The 22,094-nt window shown below is 44.6% G+C and overlaps 1 protein-coding gene across 2 annotated transcripts in view; it reads right to left on the bottom strand.

Moving 5' to 3' along the window:
* The window catches only part of CCNYL1 (cyclin Y like 1), a 55,429-nt gene that overhangs the window by 7,287 nt on the left and 26,048 nt on the right, over positions 1-22,094 (bottom strand). For both annotated transcript variants that reach the window (XR_014174210.1, XM_081939785.1), the window contains exons 5-8: positions 14,211-14,246; positions 12,519-12,570; positions 7,050-7,169; positions 2,077-2,243 (exon numbers count right to left, since the gene is read on the bottom strand). Coding sequence is in view for 1 of the 2 variants with exons in the window: in XM_081939785.1 (XP_081795911.1) it covers positions 2,077-2,243; positions 7,050-7,169; positions 12,519-12,570; positions 14,211-14,246 (375 nt within the window). In the remaining variant the exon portion in view is untranslated. The remainder of the gene's footprint in view (positions 1-2,076; positions 2,244-7,049; positions 7,170-12,518; positions 12,571-14,210; positions 14,247-22,094) is intronic.

Raw genomic sequence — 22,094 nt, 5'->3', positions numbered from 1 at the left:
GATCCTGATGATGCCAATAGCTTTTTCTGGAGACCAAGTGGAGATCTAGCGTCCTGAGAAAAGCCTTCATGCAGAGGAGATTGGTCCTCTTCCCTACCCCACCCCCAAATTCGCCTGGATCTGTCATGCAGCAAAGAGATATGGTAGCGGGGCGCATTAGCAGCAGTAGCATAAGCACTGCATGACAGATCCGGGCAGATTTGGGGGGGGGGGGGGTGGAGCAGCAAGGGAAGAGGATCAATCTCCTCTGCACAAAGGCTTTTCTCAGGACACTAGATCTCCACTTTCTCTTCGGAAAAAGCTATTGGCATTGTTGGGATTTTGGCTAGTGAAAGAAGTGCGGGATGGAAAAGGAACTTCAGAATGTGGAAGCGCCAGGTCGGGAGTCTCTCTGGAGCTTGGCACCTGTCGCATTCCAAAGTTTTCTTTCCATCCTGCGCTTCTTTCACTAGCCAAGAACCCGACTATGTCAATAGCTTTTTCCAGAGACAAAGTGGAGATCTAGCGTTCTGAGAAAACTCTTCGTGCAGAGATTGGTCCCCTTCCCTTGCTCCACCGCCCCACCCCAATCCCTCCAGATCTGTCATGCAGCAAAGAGATACGGTAGCTGGGTGCAATAGCAATAAGCACTGCATGACAGAGAGCGCAATAACAGCGTTTTAAGGTGCCTGGAACCGTCTGAGAAGGGACAGGTGAAGCAGGCGTAGACAGGTGTGAGAGGTGTAAGGCAAGGTGGCTCGCTGCTCGGCCTCCCCCTTCTCCAGACAATCCAATCAGAGAGTGGTCAGCTTCTGCTCCTGGCCTGGGAGATGGATCTGGCCAGGAGGAATGTAAGCCCCATTTTTGCAATCGGGGAGGAAAAAGAGCATTTCAGGTGGCGGGAGGTTCCAGGCTGCAGGGATCACCCGGCGCCTAAAATGCTCTTTTTCCTCCCTGATTGCAAAGATGGGCTTGTATTCCTCCTGGCCAGATCCATCTCCTGGACCAGGAGCAGAAGCCAACTGTCCTCCGACTGGGTTGTCTGGAGAAGCGGGAGTCTGAGTGGCGAGCCACCTTGTCTTATGCCTCGCCTCCTGCGCAGTACCCGCTTCACCTCCTCCTTCTCCAGATGACCCAGGCGGCTACATTCGAAGTATAAAACGCACCCAGATTTTCACCCACACTTTGGGGGGGAAAAGGTGTGTCCTATACTCTGAAAAATACAGTAATTAAATATAATTTGTATGAAAGTAGAACCATGTTGTCAAAGAACATCCCCCTTAAGGCCACCATAAACTCTTTAAAACAGTCAGAAATTTTACTACCAAAATTCTGTCAATAATTCTCGGCTATTTTTCCAATTGTTGGTATTAAGATGTTCTTAAATCCTTCTCTCTAGAAACCTTTTTGAAAAATCCGAACAAAAAGCTCCCTTCCTTCCAATGATACAGTCACTGCTTTCTTCAGCCTTTCTAAAAAGTCCGGAGGCAAAATTGTGGCAATGACCTCCCAAATGTTGGCTTTCCCTGCAGTAGATTTCATGGAGATTCTATCATTCTATCATGCTCCCCTTATTTAAAACAAAACAAAACACTAAGTTATGTTAGTATAATGAATCCACTATTTCCTTTTATCAATCAATATTTTAAAATTATTTTATTATATTACCTTTACATTTTCTTTTTGTCAATTAGCAAAGGCATAAACATGAAGAAAACATGTTATAAAAATGGTGATAAAGTGAGTAATGAGAAGCAGAGAAAATCGTGATGAATGGAATTTTGGGGATGTTCAAGGAATAAACTTAACTAAGTGTGCCGGATACCTAGCTACAATTTTAGAATGCATTATCTATACCAGGGGTGTCCAAACTTGGGAACTTTAAGACTTGTGGACTTCAACTCCCAGAATTCCCCAGCCAGCTGGCTGGGGAATTCTAGGAGTTGAAGTTCACAAGTCTTAAAGTTCCCAAGTTTGGACACCCCTGATCTATACAGTATAGATAGGATAAAATATTTTAAATAAAGAAAAATCATTAAAAAGATGCAAACTGGATAAGACACGGACAAGCAATTTCAACTAAATTTGGCAGCTTACATGTCTTCCACCGTAATATCCTTCAGGATTTGGCAGTAATCCACATTCCAAACAGCTTGATCATCCCACACTTTAGAAGCCAGCAGTATAGCACCTAGGACTATCCTCTTCCAGTTACTTGGACAGATGTCAATCTCTGCATAGGTCAAGAGTCTTTCTAAGTAAACCTGAAAATAAAGAAGTTACACATTTCCAATGATTCACACTTTCTAGCTTCTTACATTGTCTCTTAACCAGAAGTCTGTTACAACCTATGGATATAAGGAATGGCTCTCATACTTTCTATGTAGATGGCAGAGGCAAGGAAAATCTCAAAATTGTATTTTTCAATATTGTTTGCCCACATGGGGAGGGGGGCATCATGGCTCCCACCCAATTTCAAATGTACTCTGCAAAGTGAGCAGCACAGCTCTATGGCAGATCTGGCTTTTTGCAGCAGCTTCATGGGTTGGGAGAGGTAGGGAAAAATGTGAAAGAGAAAGAATGGATACCAACATGCTATTTAGACTTCCCCTTGCCACTGCACGTTCTTTATTGGTATTTCCAGTATTCCTTCTAAGGAAAAGTGCCTCATCTGAAATTCTAACCTATATACATCAGAAATTTGAATTTAAACCAATTAAACAGCACACATAAGCAACTTCATACTAGATAGAAAATTGTGTTTCAATTGTTTTTTAAATAAACAAATGCTCGTTTTAAAAATGCCAGAACCATGGACTGTGGTCTACTGTGGACCTTATGCATTTCTTAAGAGGTCCCTAAAGTGATGTGCATAACCACACCAGCGTGCTTACCGTCCCTGTCCTACTGTCCTCATTTATATGTACCGTATTTTTCAGAGTATAAGATGCACCTTTTTCCCTCCAAAAAGAGGCTGAAAAACTGGGTGCGTCTTATACTCTGAATGTAGCATGAGCCATACCTGATGGGAGGGAGAAGTATGGTGGCGGTATGGTGGCAGCAATGGCGGCATCAGCGGCAAAAGTAGGTAGGATGACCTACCACCCAAGCTGTACCGCCACTCCTGGGCAAAATTAAAGCCACAGCTGCTGCCACCACTGCCTCCTTGCTACTGCGCAAGGAGTCTGACCTGCTCCCGGGCAAAATCAAAGCTACTGCCCCACCACTGCCTGGATAAGGCACCTGCCTCACCTGTTTCCTGGCTGACGCCCCAGACAACGCTGCCTGGAGAAGCCTGCTACCTGCTCCTGAGACACCACACAGGTAAGCACTGGTTAGGAGTGGCAAGGGTCTTCAAACGTAGCAGCTGTAAGACTTGTGGACTTTACCAGTAAGTTCCAGAAATCCTGAAGTAACATGACTGGAGGAGGAATTCTGGGAGTTGAAGTCCATAGGTCTTAAAGCTGTCAGCACTTTTGCAATGAGTTTGGCTTATTGTTTTAAGGTTTAAGGCTTATTACCTGTTTGCAGGTTGGGGTTAGGGTTAAGGCTAAGGCATATTGTATTTAGGGGGAGGGTGTAATGATCTAATGTGTGTGTATGAATGTGGTTTCAGCTACAGTGCACTGTATTGTTATAAATGACACATTATTGTTCTTTCTTGCAGAAAAATGTCAAAGCCAAAAAGGCAGGCATACACAATTTCTTCAAGCTGGAAGTCTTGAAATCTGCTGAGGAACATGGAAACAGAGCAGCAGAGAAACATTTTGGACCACCTCCAACTGAAAAGATGATAAGAGAGTGGAAGAAACAGGTGGAGAAGCTGCAAAAGGTAAAAGTTAAAAGCAACCACAACTTTCGTGGGCTTCCTACAAAGTGGCCAGAGTTAGAGGAGGAAATGAGAGACTGGATCACTGGTCACCGGAACAGTGGCTTCGCAGTCACCACAAAAATGGTGAGGTATGAAGCCAAACGCATTGCTACATGGAAAGGCATTCAGGATTTTAGTGGAACACCATCATGGTGCTTCAGATTTATGAGGCGATGTGGCCTTGCTATGCGCACCAAAACTAGAATTGCACAAAGAATGCCAAAAGAGTATGAGGCTAAGATTCTGTCTTTTCATACTTTTGTGGTAGATTCCAGGAGGAGAAATAATTTTGTGATTGGCCAGATAGGGAATATGGATGAAGTCCGCTAACTTCTGATGTGCCATCAAACAGGACTGTTGATGTCAAAGGTGTCAAAAGCATAACTGCAAAAACTACAGGACATGAGAAGACACATTACACAGTTATGTTGTCCTGCTGTGCAGATGGCACCAAATTGGCACCAATGTTAATATTTAAAAGGAAAACCTTCCCAAAAGAAGTGATTCCAGGTGTTGTTGTGCATGTCCATGAAAAAAGATGGATGGATGAGCATGGCATGAAAGCATGGATTGAAAAAGCGTGGTCCAAACATCCTGGAGGGCTTCTGAAAAAAACAGCTTTATTAGTGCTTGACCAGTTTAGAGCACATATTACTGACAACACTAAGGAAAGACTCAAAGAAGTGAAGACCAATCTAGCTGTAATTCCTGGGTCTTACCAGCCAGTTGCAACCTCTTGATGTTTCCATCAACAAACCATTCAAAGTTTACATGCAAGAAGAGTGGAACAAATGGACGGCTGCTGGTAATCATGCTCTGACACCCTCTGGATTAATGAGGAGACCCACTATCACTCAAGTTTGTGAACGGGTAAAAACCTCATGGAACTCAGTGAAGGATGAAACTGTTACATAATCCTTCAAAAATGTGGCATTAGCAATGCCTTAGATGGAACTGAAGATGATATCATTTATGAAGGTAGCGAAGAAGAAAGTGATTGTGAGGAACTGAGTTTCCTAAATTCTGACACCAGCGACAATGATGAGTTCTTGGGGTTTCCAGAAAATTAGAGGAGTGCTTGAACCTTCAAGTCTCTCCTCTTTTGTTAATGACAATGATGATGGTTCTTAATACTGCTGTTGGCTTTACAGAATTGTAAAAAGTACACATGGTTGTAAAAATTCTGCTATATTGGCATTTTATTACATAATATATTACTACACCATTTGGTTCAGATACTTTTTTCCTTGTTTTCCTCCTCTAAAATCCAGGTGTGTCTTATATGGTACTCTTTTTATGTGTTTATGGCTATTTTTGCTTATTTATATCAATTTATTTGTGCCATTTTTCATGTGGCATACTTGTTTCCTTGTAGCTGTTGACAAATAAAATAAATAAATAAAATTATTTATTATCTGGAACGACCTCCCCCCCGATATTAGAACCACCTCTGATATCCGCTCCTTCCGCAAGAAACTCAAGACCCACCTGTTTCGAGTAGCTGGTCTGGCCTAATTACAATTATAATCGTAACTGTATTTAACATCTATTCAAACCTTCCTGGATGGCTTTTTAAATTTTATATTGGGGTTTTAACGGGTTTTAAAATTGTTCTTAATATTTAAATTGGTTTTGGGATTTTATACACAGACCGTGTGTGTGAGTTGTTTATGTTCCATGTCTTATGTCTTATGTTATTTTTATTGTTTTGATTATGGTCTGTACACCGCCCCGAGTCCCTACGGGGAGAGGGGGCGGTCTATAAATTAAATAAACTATAAACTATAACTAAACTTATTTCAGCAGGTGCCAACTCTCTGTGCATGAGCATAACTAAAGCAGGACAGACCTTTTAAATAATTAGATAGGAGACCTTCACAGATCCCAGGGTGGGTGGTCAGATTCGGAAACTGACAAGCAGTCTAGAAGAAACCAGTGTTCAACCACTTCTGTACTGTAGCCAAGAAAATGTACAAGGACAGCCATAGTTGCCAGGAATGAAGCTCAACTCAAAGAAGACTTATGTGGCTGAGTATTAGTGTCTCTGCCTGGGTGCTGTCAGTTCCCTGATTCACTGTATATTCTGTCTGTCCAGGATTTTAGACTCCAGTGAGTTCAGATTATGATGCTTGTTGTTCCACTGAAAGGGCAAGGTGATAAACAGAGTGTGACTCTCAACCAGGCTCATAGGAAGTTACTCTCCTGAGACTTTCTTGTAGACATTTTTATGTTGCTAAAAGTTTTCCCCATTTTCTAAGATATATTTTTTATTTAATTATATAGTTTCTTCTTTGTTAACATTAAATCTGAAGTTTAAAAAGAGATTCAAATAAATACCAACTAGGCAGGAAGATGTGTTTTTTCTCCTTTAGTATGTTTGAGACAAAAACACCCGCCCCATCTGAAAAGCCTGCAACTTCCACAACAAGCACTTTTATAACACTAAGATGTGCTAACCAGTCTCCCTTCTTATCACCCTTTGCCTGCTACCAAATTTTGCTGTTTTGTTGATAAAACACTGCCAACTAGTGGCAGAAATACTTTTAAATATGTATTTTAGACTCTTAAGAATGGATTTTTTGGGTAGTTATAAACTCTTTTAGAAGAATTTCCATATAAGCAGACACTGCAAATGGATTACGACCCACCAATACCATAATGAAATAACTTGTCTGTAAGGCCACACAAAACATGGGTAATTTTGTTGTAAGCGGACATCATAAAAGAATTTTCTACCTGCAGACCTCCAGAATCTAGTACCAAAGATTACACTAAGAGGTCAGAACTATTTCAACATCAAAACAACAGCAGCAACTATACTCTAAAGCACAAGCATAAAAAAACCCGAACTGTTTAGCTACCGGTGGATTTATGAAAGGTATTGAATAGATACCTCCAAAATAACTTTCCTACAGCCATAAGTGTCAATTGCACATGTGATGCATTTTTTCTTTTATTCAATTGTATGTGGTTCTAGACAAGTCCCTTCAGTTTTTGTGGCAAGGTCTTTGAGAAGTGGCTTGCCCTTGCCTCCTTCCCAGGGCATTAGTGGCATCTTTAATGTTGAGATATGGTTCAGGCTAGAATTCTTTTGGGCCCAAAGTCACTACACAGCATTGGCTCTTTCTATATATTTAATGCTGACAATATAAGACTTCTTTAATTAAATGCAAGGCAATAATAATTAAGCAAGGCTTACCAGAGTCACTATTGCACATTCAGCTGTCAGCTGTGCTGCACTAAAAAGAGTACGTACAAAGCGATAAATGTGCTTGTGATCAGGATCATGTTTACAGTAGTCTTCTGGAACTTCTTCTCGCTGAAACATGACATAATTTAGAAGTACTTTAAAAATGCCATTGGAAATAGTTGGACTGAGTACTGAGGAAACATACAGAATTATACTGTTGAGGCTCATACCCATGTCCTGCTTACTACGGTAGGAAGATACCTCATTGTATCATTTTTAAGGAAAATAGAGCAAAGAATACAATATAGATGTGTATGTATATAGATATATTGTACTGGTCTTGTTGTATTCGGGTCTTTTCCCATGTAAGATTGAGATTGTGTTGGCAACGTTTCGGCGAGGTCTCACTCGCCATCCTCAGGTTGGTGTTTTTGGCCAGAGCTGCCATCTTTCTATAAATTTTGGTGGGGGTGTGTGGAGTGCTGGCTTTGTTTCAGTAAGTGGTTTGATTGGATGTGTGGCTGTATCATGATTTGTTGATTGGTGCTGATTGGTGCTGGCTGTGGGTCCGTTGTTGTTTTGTGTTGTAACGGCCTGGGTGGTGGGTGAGGCTCGTTTGTTTACCAGGGCTGGTTTCCAGATGTCTGGTAGGTGGGAGGTATCGTCACATTCATTCATGTTGTGGGGGTGTTTCTCTATTTCAATAGCTTCCAAAATTATTCTCTTATTGAAGTGTTCAGTTTTGGAGATTAACCTGGTTCCTTCAAAATTAATTTCATGTCCTGTAGCTTTAAGGTGCTGGAAAAGGGAAGAAGTTTTTTTTTTCTTCTTATTGCGTTCTTGTGTTCTGCGATGCGTGCATTTATTGTCCTGTTCGTTTGTCCTATGTATGTTGCAGTGCAAATTTTGCATGGTATTTCGTAGACTCCTTGGTTTTCTAGCTGGATTTTGTCTTTGGGGTTTCTTAAGATGTTGGCTATTTTTTGGTCAGTGTTGAAGGCTGTCTTGATATTGTGTTTGTGAAGAATTTTGCTTATTTTATCTGTGGTGCCTTTGATGTAAGGGAGGAGGGCGATGCCGTTGTCCTGTTCTGTGTCTCGGTTTTTGGGGGCAGTCTCCCTTTGGAATAGGTTGGTAATTGTTTTTCTTTGGAATCCGTTGGAGATTGACAGTTGGTCTTACCTGAACTGTTGTTTTAGGAGGTTTTGCAGGATTAGCCAGGATTGGGTATTGTGATGTCCAATTGGCCACGAGACAGAGTTAATTTGAAGCCACGCCTCTGTGCTCCTTGCTTCTGGTTCCCAGTTTCAACTAGTCAAGCCCACTGCAAAACACCTGAAAACAAGTCATAAGGGAACACACCCTACCCCCTGAACTCCCCCAACCTCTGGACCAACACTAGGGCGGGAACCTGGCTAATCCTGCAAAACCTCGTAAAACAACAGTTCAGGTAAGACCAACTGTCATTTTCTGCAGGAATTTTGCAGGATCTCCACGGGTGTGACACTGACGGGCACATTAGGTCCGCAAACGACACCCGGTGTGGCCAGTAGGGCGCCACTAAGATGAGCTCCACCTTCTCTGATATCACTTTCTGAACTACACCAGGGAGAAGGGGAAGGGAAGGCATAGAGCAGGTCCTCCGGCCACGGCATCCGAAGCGCATCAACTCCCTCCGTCCCCCGAGCCGGGAACCGAGAGAAGAACCAATCCAACTGAGCGTTCTGCGGTCTGGCAAACAGGTCCACCTCCAGATGGCCGAATTGGAGCAGATGGCCTGGAACAGTTTCGGAGAAAGGCTCCACTTCCCGTGGTCAACTGTGGCCCGACTGAGCCAGTCGGCTTGATGGTTGTTCACTCCTGTGATGTGCTCTGCACTGAGCGATCGAAGATGCCTCTCCGCCTAGGCAATATGGAGATAAGCCTCCATCAGGTCGACGGAGGCCATGAAGTCATTGTGCCTGACTCCCGTCAAGATGGATTTAAGCGATGCCATCTTGAATCTTCTATAAACTAAGTGAAAATTTAGCAGTTTAAGATCCAGAATCGCCCTCCATCCCCCCGAACTCTTTGAAATGACAAAGAGGTTGGAATAGAAACCTGACCCCACTTGGTCCGGTGGAACTGGTTCCACCGCCCTAATCTCTAGGAGGTGTCTGATCGCCTGCCTCATGAGAGAGCATTTATCTTTACTCTTGGCGACCGAAAACGTCTGAAAGTGGTTCGGCGGAATGGAGAGAAATCTAGGCGCAGGCCAAATCTGATGGTATTCAGAACCCAGGCATCAGTGGTAATCTCAGCCCAGGCGTCGGCAAACAGAAGCAGTCTGCCGCCTATGGGTGGGGTCGCTAATTACCTATCTGCCCCGGCGGTAGGGATGGCCACCTCACCCCTGAAAGGGCCTCTTCCCCTGAGGTTGGAACCTAGGCCTATCCCTGGTGTAGTGCCTATCCGACTGCCTAGCTGATCTCGGAAAATACCTGCTGTGCTGCGCCTCCTGATCTGACTGACGATAGGACTGCTTCTGAAAGTAAGGCACAGATTTTTGCTCCGACTTCTTTGCGGATGTAGGCATTACCTTCTTTTTATTCTTGTCCTCAACAAGGATTGGGTCCAACAGGGTACCGAAAAGGGATCCCCCGGAATAAGACGATGATGCCAGGTGCCACTTTGCCTTGTTCTCCGCTTGCCACCCCCTCAGCCACAGGAGACGTTGGGAGGTCAACTGAGGCAATCACATTGCCCGTGAGGCATACTTCATGGCATGCAGAGTGGCGTCCGCAGAGAATTGTGCAACAGCAACCAGCTTGTTGAGATCTTGATGAGTACGCACCTCCTCAGGCAGATTCCTCAGGCGGAATCCTTTCCTGCATCTGTTGTAGCCAAAGGATAGCCATGCGGCTGAAGAACGACGCAGAGGCAGCTGCCTTGATGGCCCATGCAGAAGACTGGAACGTTTTACGAAGGGTCAGCTCCGTCTTCTTGTCCTCGGCCTTCAAGTAATCAGCCACATCACTGGACACCACAGTTGACGTGGACGCCAATGCCACCACTGGAGGGTCCACTGTGGACACCTGCAACACCTCAGAGAAACTAGGTTCCATGTTAAAGAACCTCCTATCACTGCTGCTGGGTTTGGGAAATGTTCCTGGCTTTTCCCACTGCTTTTTAACTACCTCTAGGAACAACTTAGGGGCAGGGATGTCTTCCTTTGCTGGAGGAGGCTCTGAGTAAACTCGATCCTCCGGCTTTTTCTACGGACCACCCTCCTTGGCACCAGACTTGGCGTCCTCCATCTCACCCAGTTGCGCTGTGGCCCTGGCCTTGCGCAACAGTGACTTGAACAAGAGAAACAGACCAGAAAATGCTGGTGCCTCAGGTTTTGAAGGATCCTCATCATCAGACATGTCTACCTCTCTCTGAACCTGATCCCCCACCATGGAACCCTCGCTAGCCAGAGAAGGAGAAACAGGCTGGCGCACGTCCAAGGGGGAGGGACTCGGACTGGCCTGAGCAGTAGCACCCCCCCAGAGACTTTTGCCACCATTGTGGGTCGCACAGACCCCTTCTGTAACCCAGCAGAAATTCCATGTGAAATTGCAGAGGAGAGAAACCTCTGAATGCTTGTTGGAAGCTGCTCCATGTCTCTAACAAAGGAATTCTCCTCCTCCTCTTGTGCACAGCCTTCAGACTGTGGTACCCATGATGGCCTGATGGGACTATCCCCCCTGGCCCCCCAACACTGAAAAGGATTCCTTAGATAGGGGCCTGTTCCACCATGGAGAGGGGGGGGAAGGTGAAATGTCCCTGAGATACACTGGGGAATCCCCCCTGTGAGGAGACCTAGACCTGGATCTAATGGGCGATCTAGATCTCAAGGAAGAACTAGGCCTACCCCTCTATTCAGCCCTGGACACCTGTTTTTTCAGGGCCCTGTGCCTCCTTTCCTTATCCTTCTGCAAGGCCTCGGACGATTTTCCAGCTGCTGCAGTTTTTCACAGTCTCACAGAGGCTGTGGGCCTCACCCGGGCCCTACTGGAGGTCCCCTCCCCAGGGGACAATGGGGGGGGGAATCCGGCCTCTCCTCTGCATCTGCCATGGCACCAGGTCAGGGCTCCACCAGGCTCAGCCCACCAGAAACAGCAGCGACCAAAAAACAGCTTCCCCCAATCACTCACGGCCTCCACACGACGAAATCAGCCTCTGGTAGACCTTTCCTGCCCCTTTTGCAAGCCGCACGGCTGCCGGCAGCACCACACGGCACGCCAAGCGGTCCTCGCTGTTCTGCGCTACTGCGGGGTCTCCTGCCGTCGATCTGGGCCTGCAGGGCCTGCCGCTGCCGCCATTGCAGAAAGGATAGCCACCCAGGAAAGGCAGGGATGAAAACAAGGCTTCGTAGTAGCTTCTGCCCCAGCCCATGCGGCCTGCAGGAATTGAGGCCCCCAAATGGCCGCTGTAATGGCGTCCTGCCTCTAAAGCCCAAAGAAGCCACTTTTAAATCCCTTAGCGGCGGCCGGGAGTGAGCCACACCGAGGGGAGGCTTCCAGGTATCAGATGGAGGCAAGGGGAAGAAGGCAGGGAGAAGGAATTTGCAGGATGGCACTGGATTGTTTTTGGAAGAATCAGGAACCAAAAGCAACCTGTCTTTCTTCGGCCAGAGTGAGTTGAAAGTGGGAACCAAAAGCAAGGAGCACAGAGGCGTGGCTTCAAATTAACTCTGTCTCGAGGCCAATTGGACATCACAATACCCAATCCTGGCTAATCCTGCAAAATTCCTCCAGAAAATAATGTTTGTGAGAGTGTGTAATTCAGTTTTCAGGTGGTCTTTGTCGGCTAGGCGTTGCCAACATTTTAAGACAATCTCAATCTTACACGGGAAAAGACCCGAATACAACAAGACCAGCATACCTACACCCGTGAAAATCTACAAAAACAAATATATTGTACTATATATAGATGTACATAGTATACAGAACAGCTATCCTCATGATATCATTCCATCTTGCCTAGCTCACTGTGATAGTAGGCTGAAATTGTCTTTAATTGTTCTGCTATTTGAGCCTTGTAATCCCTCTATTCCTTACAGTACGGATCACTTACAATACTTTGGGTAAATTGTTTTATTTGCATGTGTGACTTCTTTTCAGACAAGGATTACAAAAAGGCTGCAACTTTTTCAATGTAATTAAAGTTATGCTTTTCGCCTTCTGTAAGAAGATATACTGGAATTAAGAATAGAATCAAAGATCCAAGAATGCTATCAGCAGTATGTTTTAAAATTCTGGAGGTCAAACCTGGATATGTTTAGACTAAAATACTTTTTTGTACATCACGAGAAAGAAAACTAAAAATCCAACTTCATTTTTCTTGCATTCTTGATTTAGCTTATAAATGGAAAAGTATTAACATTTCAGAAATAAAAATTAAAATATTCAAGAAATCAAATGAGGCCATGAATATAAAAACAATCTGATTTACCGTGAGTGGATGTGATTTTTCATCAAAAATATCCAGTGATCTATCTGAATCCCTGCAACAAACAAAGAGGAATGCAACTGGAATTAGTAAAGCGTGATCAACCTTTGCCCACAGTTTGTGCCAAGGCACTATATTTTTCTCCATCATCCTCTCACTTTGCTGTTAAATACTAAATATTTAAGGCACATATAATAAAGTGCATGTTGTATACTTCCTAGCTTTCAATGTTAGTGATTATACTACTAGTTACTTTTGATCAAGTAAGAGTTTACATGAGGCCTTGGTTGGAGAATAGAAGTGCAGAAGTATGGAACATGCAAACATGGCTGTAACCTAAAGGATAAGGCAACTCTGCCCGGATTGTGTTAGAGTTTTGGTTTTCTTTTAGATGCCCTCAAAGCCTTTGCAACTACTTTTTCCATCAGGCTCAGTTTCCATTTTGGATGAACTTAACTACAGTTTGACACAGAATCAAAACCAAGATGTAAAAGGTACCATAGGGGGCATAAACATCCAAGCTCAAAATGCTTCTTGTGAAGAAATTTTAAAGCCTCGTTCTTTTCTCATAATTTGTGAAACATACAAGTGCTACACTTATATGAGAACGATTAAATCAAATTTCCCTGCCATATTTTTTTCCTCTCTTCCATAAGCCATGTTTTATTGTTATTTCATTTTTAAAACTAGACTTTGCACCTCTGACTTACTAAATGTGCAATTTTGCACACTTTCTTTCTTCTGTTTAAAGTTATTTCCTTAAAATTTGCTTTGTAAGGTCATGATAAGAATATCAGAATCTGAGACGATAGAGAAGGAACCACAGTGTTGTCCTTCTCTGTGGTCTGGTCTCATTTCAGTTGATACGCCCATCCCACTCTCACAATAACAAAGGGGCAAACAAATAATTCCTTTGATTGAAATAGTGAAGGAATGTTCAGATACTGGACACATTTAAGAATCTTAGTTTCAGTAAGCAAATGTGAAACATCTATGGTTTATGAGATCAATTATAAATACATATACTACATATATTATTTAATTAATCCTTCATTTACATAAAGAATACCTAATTTAATACACTGCATTGTATAGAGGATTTAATTTTACTAATAAGTCCATCATCCTTTCCTTCAATTCTAATTACCAAGTGAACACTTCCTAAATGGTCGATACCTCTGGAGGTACCAAAGTTGAGGACATGCATATATTTAATCTTAGCCATTTACAGGAACTTAGCATTCACTTTTCAAAAGCCCAACCCGTATAAGTTTCAATATCTTTAAAATTAAATAAATTCATTGTTAAAAAGCAAAATTTTGGACTTTTGTTTTTTTTAATCTGTTGAGATGATAGCTTACTCAAAAGTCTTAAGAGTTTTGCAATTTCTTAAAGTAGGTCCTTCTTCCTATGTTTAGGCATTAGCTCATATCAAAGGTATTCCGCCATGGAAATCCAGTATTGTTGAAATAATACATATACATTTTGTAGGTATGTATGTGTGTACACGTACACACACACACACACACAATGCCAAGATACACTACAGAACAATAACAAAGCTACTATAAACAATCCTTACAGTTAAAAATAATTTTTAAAAAGCAGCAAAATTACAGACTGCATTTTAGAAGGAATTGCAAACAACATGATCATTACATACAATTTCAAAAAAGAAATTTTAGAAATGCTCACCTGTTCTTTATGTGATAATATATTGCTAAAGTAACACTGTGAAAAGAAGGGGAAGTCGTTTAATTAGAAGCAGAGCTATGAATGTAATTTTGATATGTGATGTTAGATAAAGAACATTTTTATACTCATATCATGTTTGAAGTTTTAGTTCTTTCCTGTTTTTTATGTCCCCCCCTTCATTTTAAATTCTAAAACATCAGTTTAGAACAGAATGTTGTACATGTCCAGGTTTACCAGACCTTAATATAAGGTTAAAAATGTCAGTTGGTCTTACCTGAACTGCATTTCTCAAAGGTCCTGTGGGATGAGTCACTGATGGGTATTCTCACGTCCAATCTGCCCAGAGACTCGCTCCTCTCTACTTCCTCTTCCTGGCTCTCCAGATTAATTGAAGATCAAAGTCCAAAATCAGGACTTGGGAACGAAGGGGATAGGAAAGAGAACACCAAACCCTCCGGTCCCTGACTGAACAAAGCCACTAACCAAGCTCAGGACCCTATGAGCTAGCCACACGGGTGGGAAGTGAGTCATCCCAGAGGACCTTTGAGAAATGCAGTTCAGGTAAGACCAACTGACATTCTCCAAAGTGACCTGTGGGAGGAGTCACTGATGAGGAGTCCCCAAAGCTGGATGTCAATGGGAGGGAATCATTGGGCCTGAGCTCCCCGAGTGTCCAGCACTCCCTGCAGTACCCTCCTACTGAAAGAGGCCTCAGCGGAAGCATAAGCATCCAGCCTGTAATGCCTGATGAAAGCAAAGGCGAAGCCCAGGTGGCAGCCCTACAGATATCCCCAATGGGTGCCTGGGTAGACCAGACCACATACGTGGATGCACTCCTGGTGGAGTGCACTGTGATGCCAGCTGGCACCAGAAGCCTGCGTGCCTCATATCCCCTAGTGATGGCTAGCCGAATCCATCTGCCTATGATAACTGGTGGCACCTTTGCCCCTAGGATAGAGGGCTGGAAGGAGCCGAAGAGCGCCTCCAACCTCCTGAATGGTGATGTGCATTTCAGGTAGATATGCAGTGCCCTCCTCATGTCCAGGCAATGACAGGACCGTTCCCTTTCCCTGGATGGTGCTGGATAGAAGTCCGGAGCACCACCTTCTGGGACCTATGGAAAGGAGTGTTAACTTGGGCAAGAAGGGTCAAGCCTGAGAACGAATCTGTTGTAAAATGTGCACAAATCCGCCTTGGATGACAGCGCATTGAGTTCGGAAATATGTCTGGTGGAAGTAATTGCCACCAGAAACACAACCTTAAGGGTTAGGAACTGAAGATTCACTGTCCTCAAAGGCTCGAAGGAGCCTCCATCAGTGCCTGAAGTACCATGGGAAGGTCCCATATAGGGAACCGGTGTACCACAGGGGTCCTGAGATTAGCTGCCCCTCTAAGAAACCTCTTAATGACTGGGTGATGTGCTAGGGATCGAGAGCCTATCCCTCCAAGAACTGTGGCCAGGATCGAAACCTGTCTCCTGAGGGTATTGTGGGCTAGACCTTTCTCCAGGCCATCCTGGAGGAACTCCGGCACCTGTGGTGCCGAAGCTGATGCTGGATACACCTGTGTGGACCGATACCAGGACACAAAGGAGGCCCAGGTCGCATAATAAATCCGTGTGGTAGATTGCCTCCTGGAAGCCTCAATGGTCTTGATCACTCTGGCTGAATAATGGGCCGCTCTCTGTTGCATCAAGCGGTCAACTGAAGCCACTCTGGCTCCAGAAGGACCAGGATCCCCTGGTGCAGAGCCACCTCCCCCCTGTGGAATCCTCCAGTGGGGAAGCACTGATAGCCCCACCAGGTCTGTGAACCAGGGTCTCCAGGGCCAATAGGGAGCTACTAGAATCACCTCTGCCCTCTGTAGCACTAACTTCCTCAGAACCTTGGGAAGGCGGGGGAGAGTGGGAAAGGCATAGGGTTAGGGTGCAATGCAGGGCATCGACATCCACCGCTCCTTGAGCTAGGAACCGAGAGATGAAGTCCTGGACCTGGGTGTTCGACGGGGTGGCAAAGAGGTCCACTGTCGGCCCACCAAACCTCCAACAAATCTGCTCGAAAATGCTGGGATGAAGCTGCTACTCCCCGTGGTCTACTGTCTCCCTGCTGAGCCAGTCTGCCTGCTGGTTTTCCACCCCGGAAATGTGCTCTGTCAAATCGACAGAAGATTCTGCTCTGCCCAGTTTCCCAGCTGCACTGCCTCATCTTGTAGCACCAGTGAGTTGCTTGTTTACATGGGCCTTGGCAACAACATTGTCCGTCAGGACCAGGACATGTTGACCTCTGACTGTCCCTTTGAAATGGCAAAGTGCCAGATGTACCGCTCTGAGCTCCAACCAGTTTATGTTCTTTCATAGATCTGAGGGTGTCCACCAGCCTTTAGCTAACTGGGCTTCTACGTGTGCCCCCCAACCGAAAAGACTCGCATCCGTTGTCAGGACCAACCTGCCTGGCTCCCTGAACAGGGAGCCCTTGGCCAGTGCTGGGGACATCCACCAATGGAATGACAGGAATACCTGGGGCGGCACGAGGATCTTGAAGAGGGCGTCACTTGTGCCGTCCCTCTGGTGTGGAAGCAGCAACCACTGCAGTTCCCTGGCGTGGAAGCGTGCCCATGGCACTATCGAGATGCACGAAATGAACTTGCCCAGGAGCCGAGAACAGAACGTGCCTTGCAAATCTGTTTAATCAACCCAGAATACTGTCCCTGCGCTCCTGTGTTAGAAACACCCCACACTTCACCGTGTCGATAATGGCTCCCAAATGCTGGAGTCTAGTGGTGGGAACTAGATGACTTTTCTTGAGATTGATTGAGAACCCCAGGGTCTGCAAGCTGTTAATTGTGCGACCCAGATCTTCCTTAGCCCGGTCTGCAGTCGATGCTTCTACCAGGATGTCATCAAGGTAGCACTGCAATCTGACTGGCATGGAACGGAGATGTCCTGCTGCAACAGCCAGTATCTTGGTAAGGGTCCTGGGGGCTGATGCCAAATCAAAGGGGAGGGCCCTGTATTGATAGTGGGCCCCCCATATGAAAATCTGAGAAACTTCTGGTGATCTGGGGCAATTATGGGAGCATGATCTTGATGGTGAGGGGCTGATGCTGTCCCTAATTCGCCTGCAAGCAGCCCTGGTGATGCAAACTTCAGGTTCCTGCCGCTTGCTGGCATCTCCCTTCCCTGTAGACTTGGGAGGTGCTCTTCTTGGAGGTGGACCTCCCCCTCGTTAATGGGGCAGCCTCCCGGGAGGTCCCCTCACCTGAATCGGAATCATCTGGTGATCCAGGGGCAATCGCTCCCCACGCGCCTCATGGAATCTGCCATTGCTCCTCTACTCACAGTCACATTGCCTCACCACCTCGGCTCTCCTGGGGCCCCGGGTGTTTCGAAGCTGCTGTGTGTGGTTCGGAGCTCCTTTGAACCAGCATGCCCACTTGGAGCCACGTCGCCGATCCGCGGCTTGAAAAATGCCGCTCTGCCGAACAGCTGGGGCCCTCCCTGGTACTACAGTGGAGTACTGGCCCGAAACGATGCCTCCAGGCACCGGCAGTGGCCTCGGAGCACTTGAGGCGAACTGGAGTAGGAGCACCAATCCCTGTGCTCTGGCCACGTGCATCTCCTAAAATGCCCACCTCCTCAAAATGGCGGCCGCCGACCATGAGGTCCGAAAGCCGAGCGAACTCTGACTGAGCTGCTCCTCCAGGAGTCCTCTTTCAATCTAGAGACCCTCCCGATGTAAAAAGGAGGTCTCAGCTCCCAACACCTCACGGCGCCTAGTCTGGAGCCTCCCTGCGACCGACCAGCAGTTTAGAGGCTCGCTCGCTCACACACACACACACACATACACACACACACACACACACACACACACAGCAGCATAGATTAACTTTTGCAGAGACACTCAGAAACAAACAGAGTCGCTAGGGAAGGAGGTGGGAGGAATCAAGGATAGAAAAAAATAAATTCTCAATTCCAATCGAAGAGCCAAGCAAAAACAGTACTCATTCGGGCCGAGACTGAGATTAATCTTGGGAGCCAGGAAGAGGAAGTAGAGAGGATTGGCCTCAACTTTAACCTCAGTCTCTGGGCAGATTGGATGTGAGAATATCCATCAGTGACTCCTTCCACAGGTCACTTTGCAGAATTATCCTATTCCAAACAAGGGCCACTACAAAGCAGTACACAACCATGAATCTTGATATAGTCAAAACACTCAAGAGTCTGAATAGCTGTTGTAAATATTAGTGTGTGATAGGGTACATTAAGCAAAGGAAAGGATGCCTTGATTGAGTAGCCTCGAAGTCAGTGGTGGGTTCTGGATCCCGATCCAACCGGTACGGTTGGAACAGGCCCAGCAGCGTCCACATGGACGTGTGCAGTGCGCACATGCATCTTAGCAGCTCTGCGACACTCCAGATGCTCAGTGGTGCATCGCGCAGACGCTGTATGTGCCGTGCGCAGAAGCGGCGAAGACTTAAAAGACCAGTAAGGAGCTCGAGCGGGCGGGTGGCCCCTCCAGAGCAACGTACCAGAACGGTATCTGGTACTCTGGCAGGCTCCAGTACACCCGTACCAGGGCTTACCGCCTGCAACCCACCACTGCTCGAAGTGATCAGATCCAAGGCTCAAAATATCACAGTGAAGTTTTGAATTTAAGATTCACTGAGCAAGGCAATTTTCTAATCTGCAAGATCCAATCTGGGGATGGTCACCAGGACCAGAGGTTTTGTCTTTTGAGCATTCGGACTTGTGCTGAAGCCTATCTTCAGGGAACGTCTCTCTAGCAACCCGAAGTTCTCTGAAGATAGGCTTCATTACGAGTCCGAATGCTTAGAAGACAAAACCTCTGGTTCCAGTGATCGACCCAGATTGGATCCTGCAGCATTATTCTGTGACACATATATTTGCCTTAATTCTCTAATCTCTCCAATTTAAAAGCTCCAAATTATTAATATTTATAATTTATTGAATTTGTCAGAGGTAATATTCAAAGAATAGAGTTTGGGAAGGGAGTTCATTTCATTTCATTCATTTGATTTAGGCACAGCTTGACTCTAATTTACTTTTAACACGATAGGACCTACCTGCAAAGGGCTAAATTGATTTGCATGGATTATCCTGCTAGGTTGATAAAGGTCAATGAACAGTATAAGGCACTCATAAACAAAACTTAAACTGGGTTGAACTTGTGTTCAGCTGGAACCCAAAGAATTGGAAGCTAAGATCCTTAAGATTCTGTTATGGAAAAAAGGAGAATAAACTCCAATCTTTTTTTCCCTAAAAGTTGCCACACTGATAGCCTTAACCACTAGACTAAACTGGCTCTCTTCTTCATATTCTTGTAGATTATTATGAATGTATTACTATATACTTACGAGTATTATATAAATATAATACTGTACAATATAATACAAAATGTACAGGTAGTCCTCATTTAACAATAGCAATTGGGACAGGCAATTCCTTCACTAAGTGATGTGGTTGTAAAGCATAATGTCACACAACTGCGCTGACTTACAAAGGCAGCTCCAGTTGTGGTCATTAGGCAATTGATGCACAGTTTCAGCTTCCCCATTAACTTGCTTGTTGGAAGCTGGCAGGGAAGGTTACAAATAGTGATCAACAGTGATCATGTGACCATAGGATGTTGCGGCTATCGTAATTGTGAGTGGAATTAAGGATCCAAATCATAACACCATGACCATGGGGGAGGTACATTGGCTTCTATTAAGAGAAATGGTCATAAGTCTTCTCATTCAGTGCCACCCTAACTTGGAACAGTCGCTGAATGAGGTCTACTTGTAATATCAATAGTATTTAAATTAGACGATTTTATACAAAATGAGCCTTTATTTTGGGTTTAGAATTAACCATACTACTCCTGTTTTCTCTGCAATGCAGGATTCTACTTGCTTAGACTACTGTAAAGTTCAGATATTTAAAGGAAGAATTTCTTCTAAACTATGAGCTGATAAACTCTGCCCTAAAATCTGAGGATATGTATGGAATTTAAGCCAAGAATATATTGTTCTGGGGGAGGAGCCACGCGTCGCTGCGCTACCACGGGTTTTCTGGTTACTCCAGATGACCCGTTGAATCCTGATCGTTTGGACGGTCCATTGGACCCAAGCTGTCCCGAAGAGACAGTGGGAGGTAAGGGGAAATTCCGGGGGACCCAGAGACACTCGCAAAGTCTCTGGAAACCCTGGTGAAACCCCTTTTTGCCTGCGGTCAGGAGCCAGCCCCCGGGCTGCCAAAGCGGCTGACGGCTCCGTGAAGCAAGAGCAGGAGAGAGAGAAAGCATGCCGTGGTTTGGTGAGAGTACTTGAAGAAAGTTTTTCTTTTTTGCTTAAATTATACAGAGGACACTCTTAATTTGGAAGATTAAAGGAAATAGAAAATAACCGATGACTTAGCGGCGGGTTTGAATAGAGCTAATTGAAACCATTTGGGCTTTTTGTTCTTCCCTTTTTATTTACTGGAAACCAGACGGGACTTTTATTACTGTTGTTACAATTGCGGTTGAAGCTCTCTTTATTTTTAACTCCCCCTTCCTTATTTTTTCTTTTTTTTTTAAAAGCGACTTTATCAGAGCCTTTTTTCTTATATACCTTTTAATGCCTGAAAGATTTTTTTTTTTTCCTCTTTGTGCTGAGCTTAACTTTCTCTTTTAGGCAGCGCTTCGAGGGGCTAGGGACTGGATACATTTTAACACTGTTACTTTAACACTGCCATCTAGCGGACTTTGAAACATTGTTGCCAATTCCTACAGCTGGGATTATTTTGAGAAAAAGACATTTATTCAAGGTCAGGACCTGATAAGAAGCAAGGAACACAGATGGTTTTTGCAGGCTGTTCCTTGTGGAGCTGTAAGGTCTGGAAACTTATCTTGGAAGACTTATAAGAGAAAACTGGAGTGACTTTGGAAATTACATCAAGTGTTTATACTATTCTCCTGGGGATGTGATGACTTTTTCCCTTTTCTAGTTGGTGCGTGTGTTGTTTCTTTCTTTCTTTCTTTTTTTTTTGAAGTCCTGGAGCCTGGAAGCGCTGAACAATTTTTTCCTTCTTTTTTTTTTCTTCCTTGGTCTGCAATTTTTTCTTTTTCCATTTTTCTTATTTCCCCTTTTTTTTTCTTCTTGAAATAACAGAGATACATTTTTTTTTCTTTCTCTCCTCCCGCTCCATTTACCCACCCTTATTTTTCTTATACAGATTGTCTTTTTCTTTCCCTTCCCACCCACTTTCTCTCTGTGCCCCTTTCCCTCTTCTGCCTCTCTCTTATATCCTATATCAAACCTTGCTTTCTCCCCCTATTACTTTTATCTAACTACTATACACTCTCTTCCCCTATTTCCCCCCCCTCCCTCTTTTCCCCTTTCTACCTTCTTTTTTTTTCTAGTGTTAACTGCAATTGGACTGAACCACAAAACGAAGAAGAAGAGAGAGTAAAATAGCAAGATGAGTAGAAAGCCAACACCAGTGGGTTCTACAACAACAACCCCTGCCTCCTCACCGGCAGGAGGACAAAGATCAATACAATCTATGATCCAACAGGAAAAAGAGAAGACCATATCATTAGATTCAATTATGCAAGCAATACAGAAACTTCAAACAAGCTCTGATGAAAAATTTGATACACTTGTAAAGAAGTTGGACAATGTGGAAACGAAGATGGAGAACATAGAAAAAAAAACAGACGAAGCAGAGAGAAATATAAAAGATATACAACAGTGGGTCAAAAAACAAGAAGATGTTATGCAAAAAATTGCTGAAAGAGAGAAGCAGAGAGAGAAGAGGGATGAAGAGTTTGATTCCAGATTGAATGAAGTGGAAACAGAAAGCAGTGTAATAATTGGACTGGAGATGGAGCGCTCTGAATATTT

This window comes from Natrix helvetica (genome assembly GCF_964273705.1).
Source record: "Natrix helvetica genome assembly, chromosome: 1".
Lineage (NCBI taxonomy): Eukaryota > Metazoa > Chordata > Lepidosauria > Squamata > Natricidae > Natrix > Natrix helvetica.
This window is presented reverse-complemented; position numbering and strand designations above follow the sequence as displayed.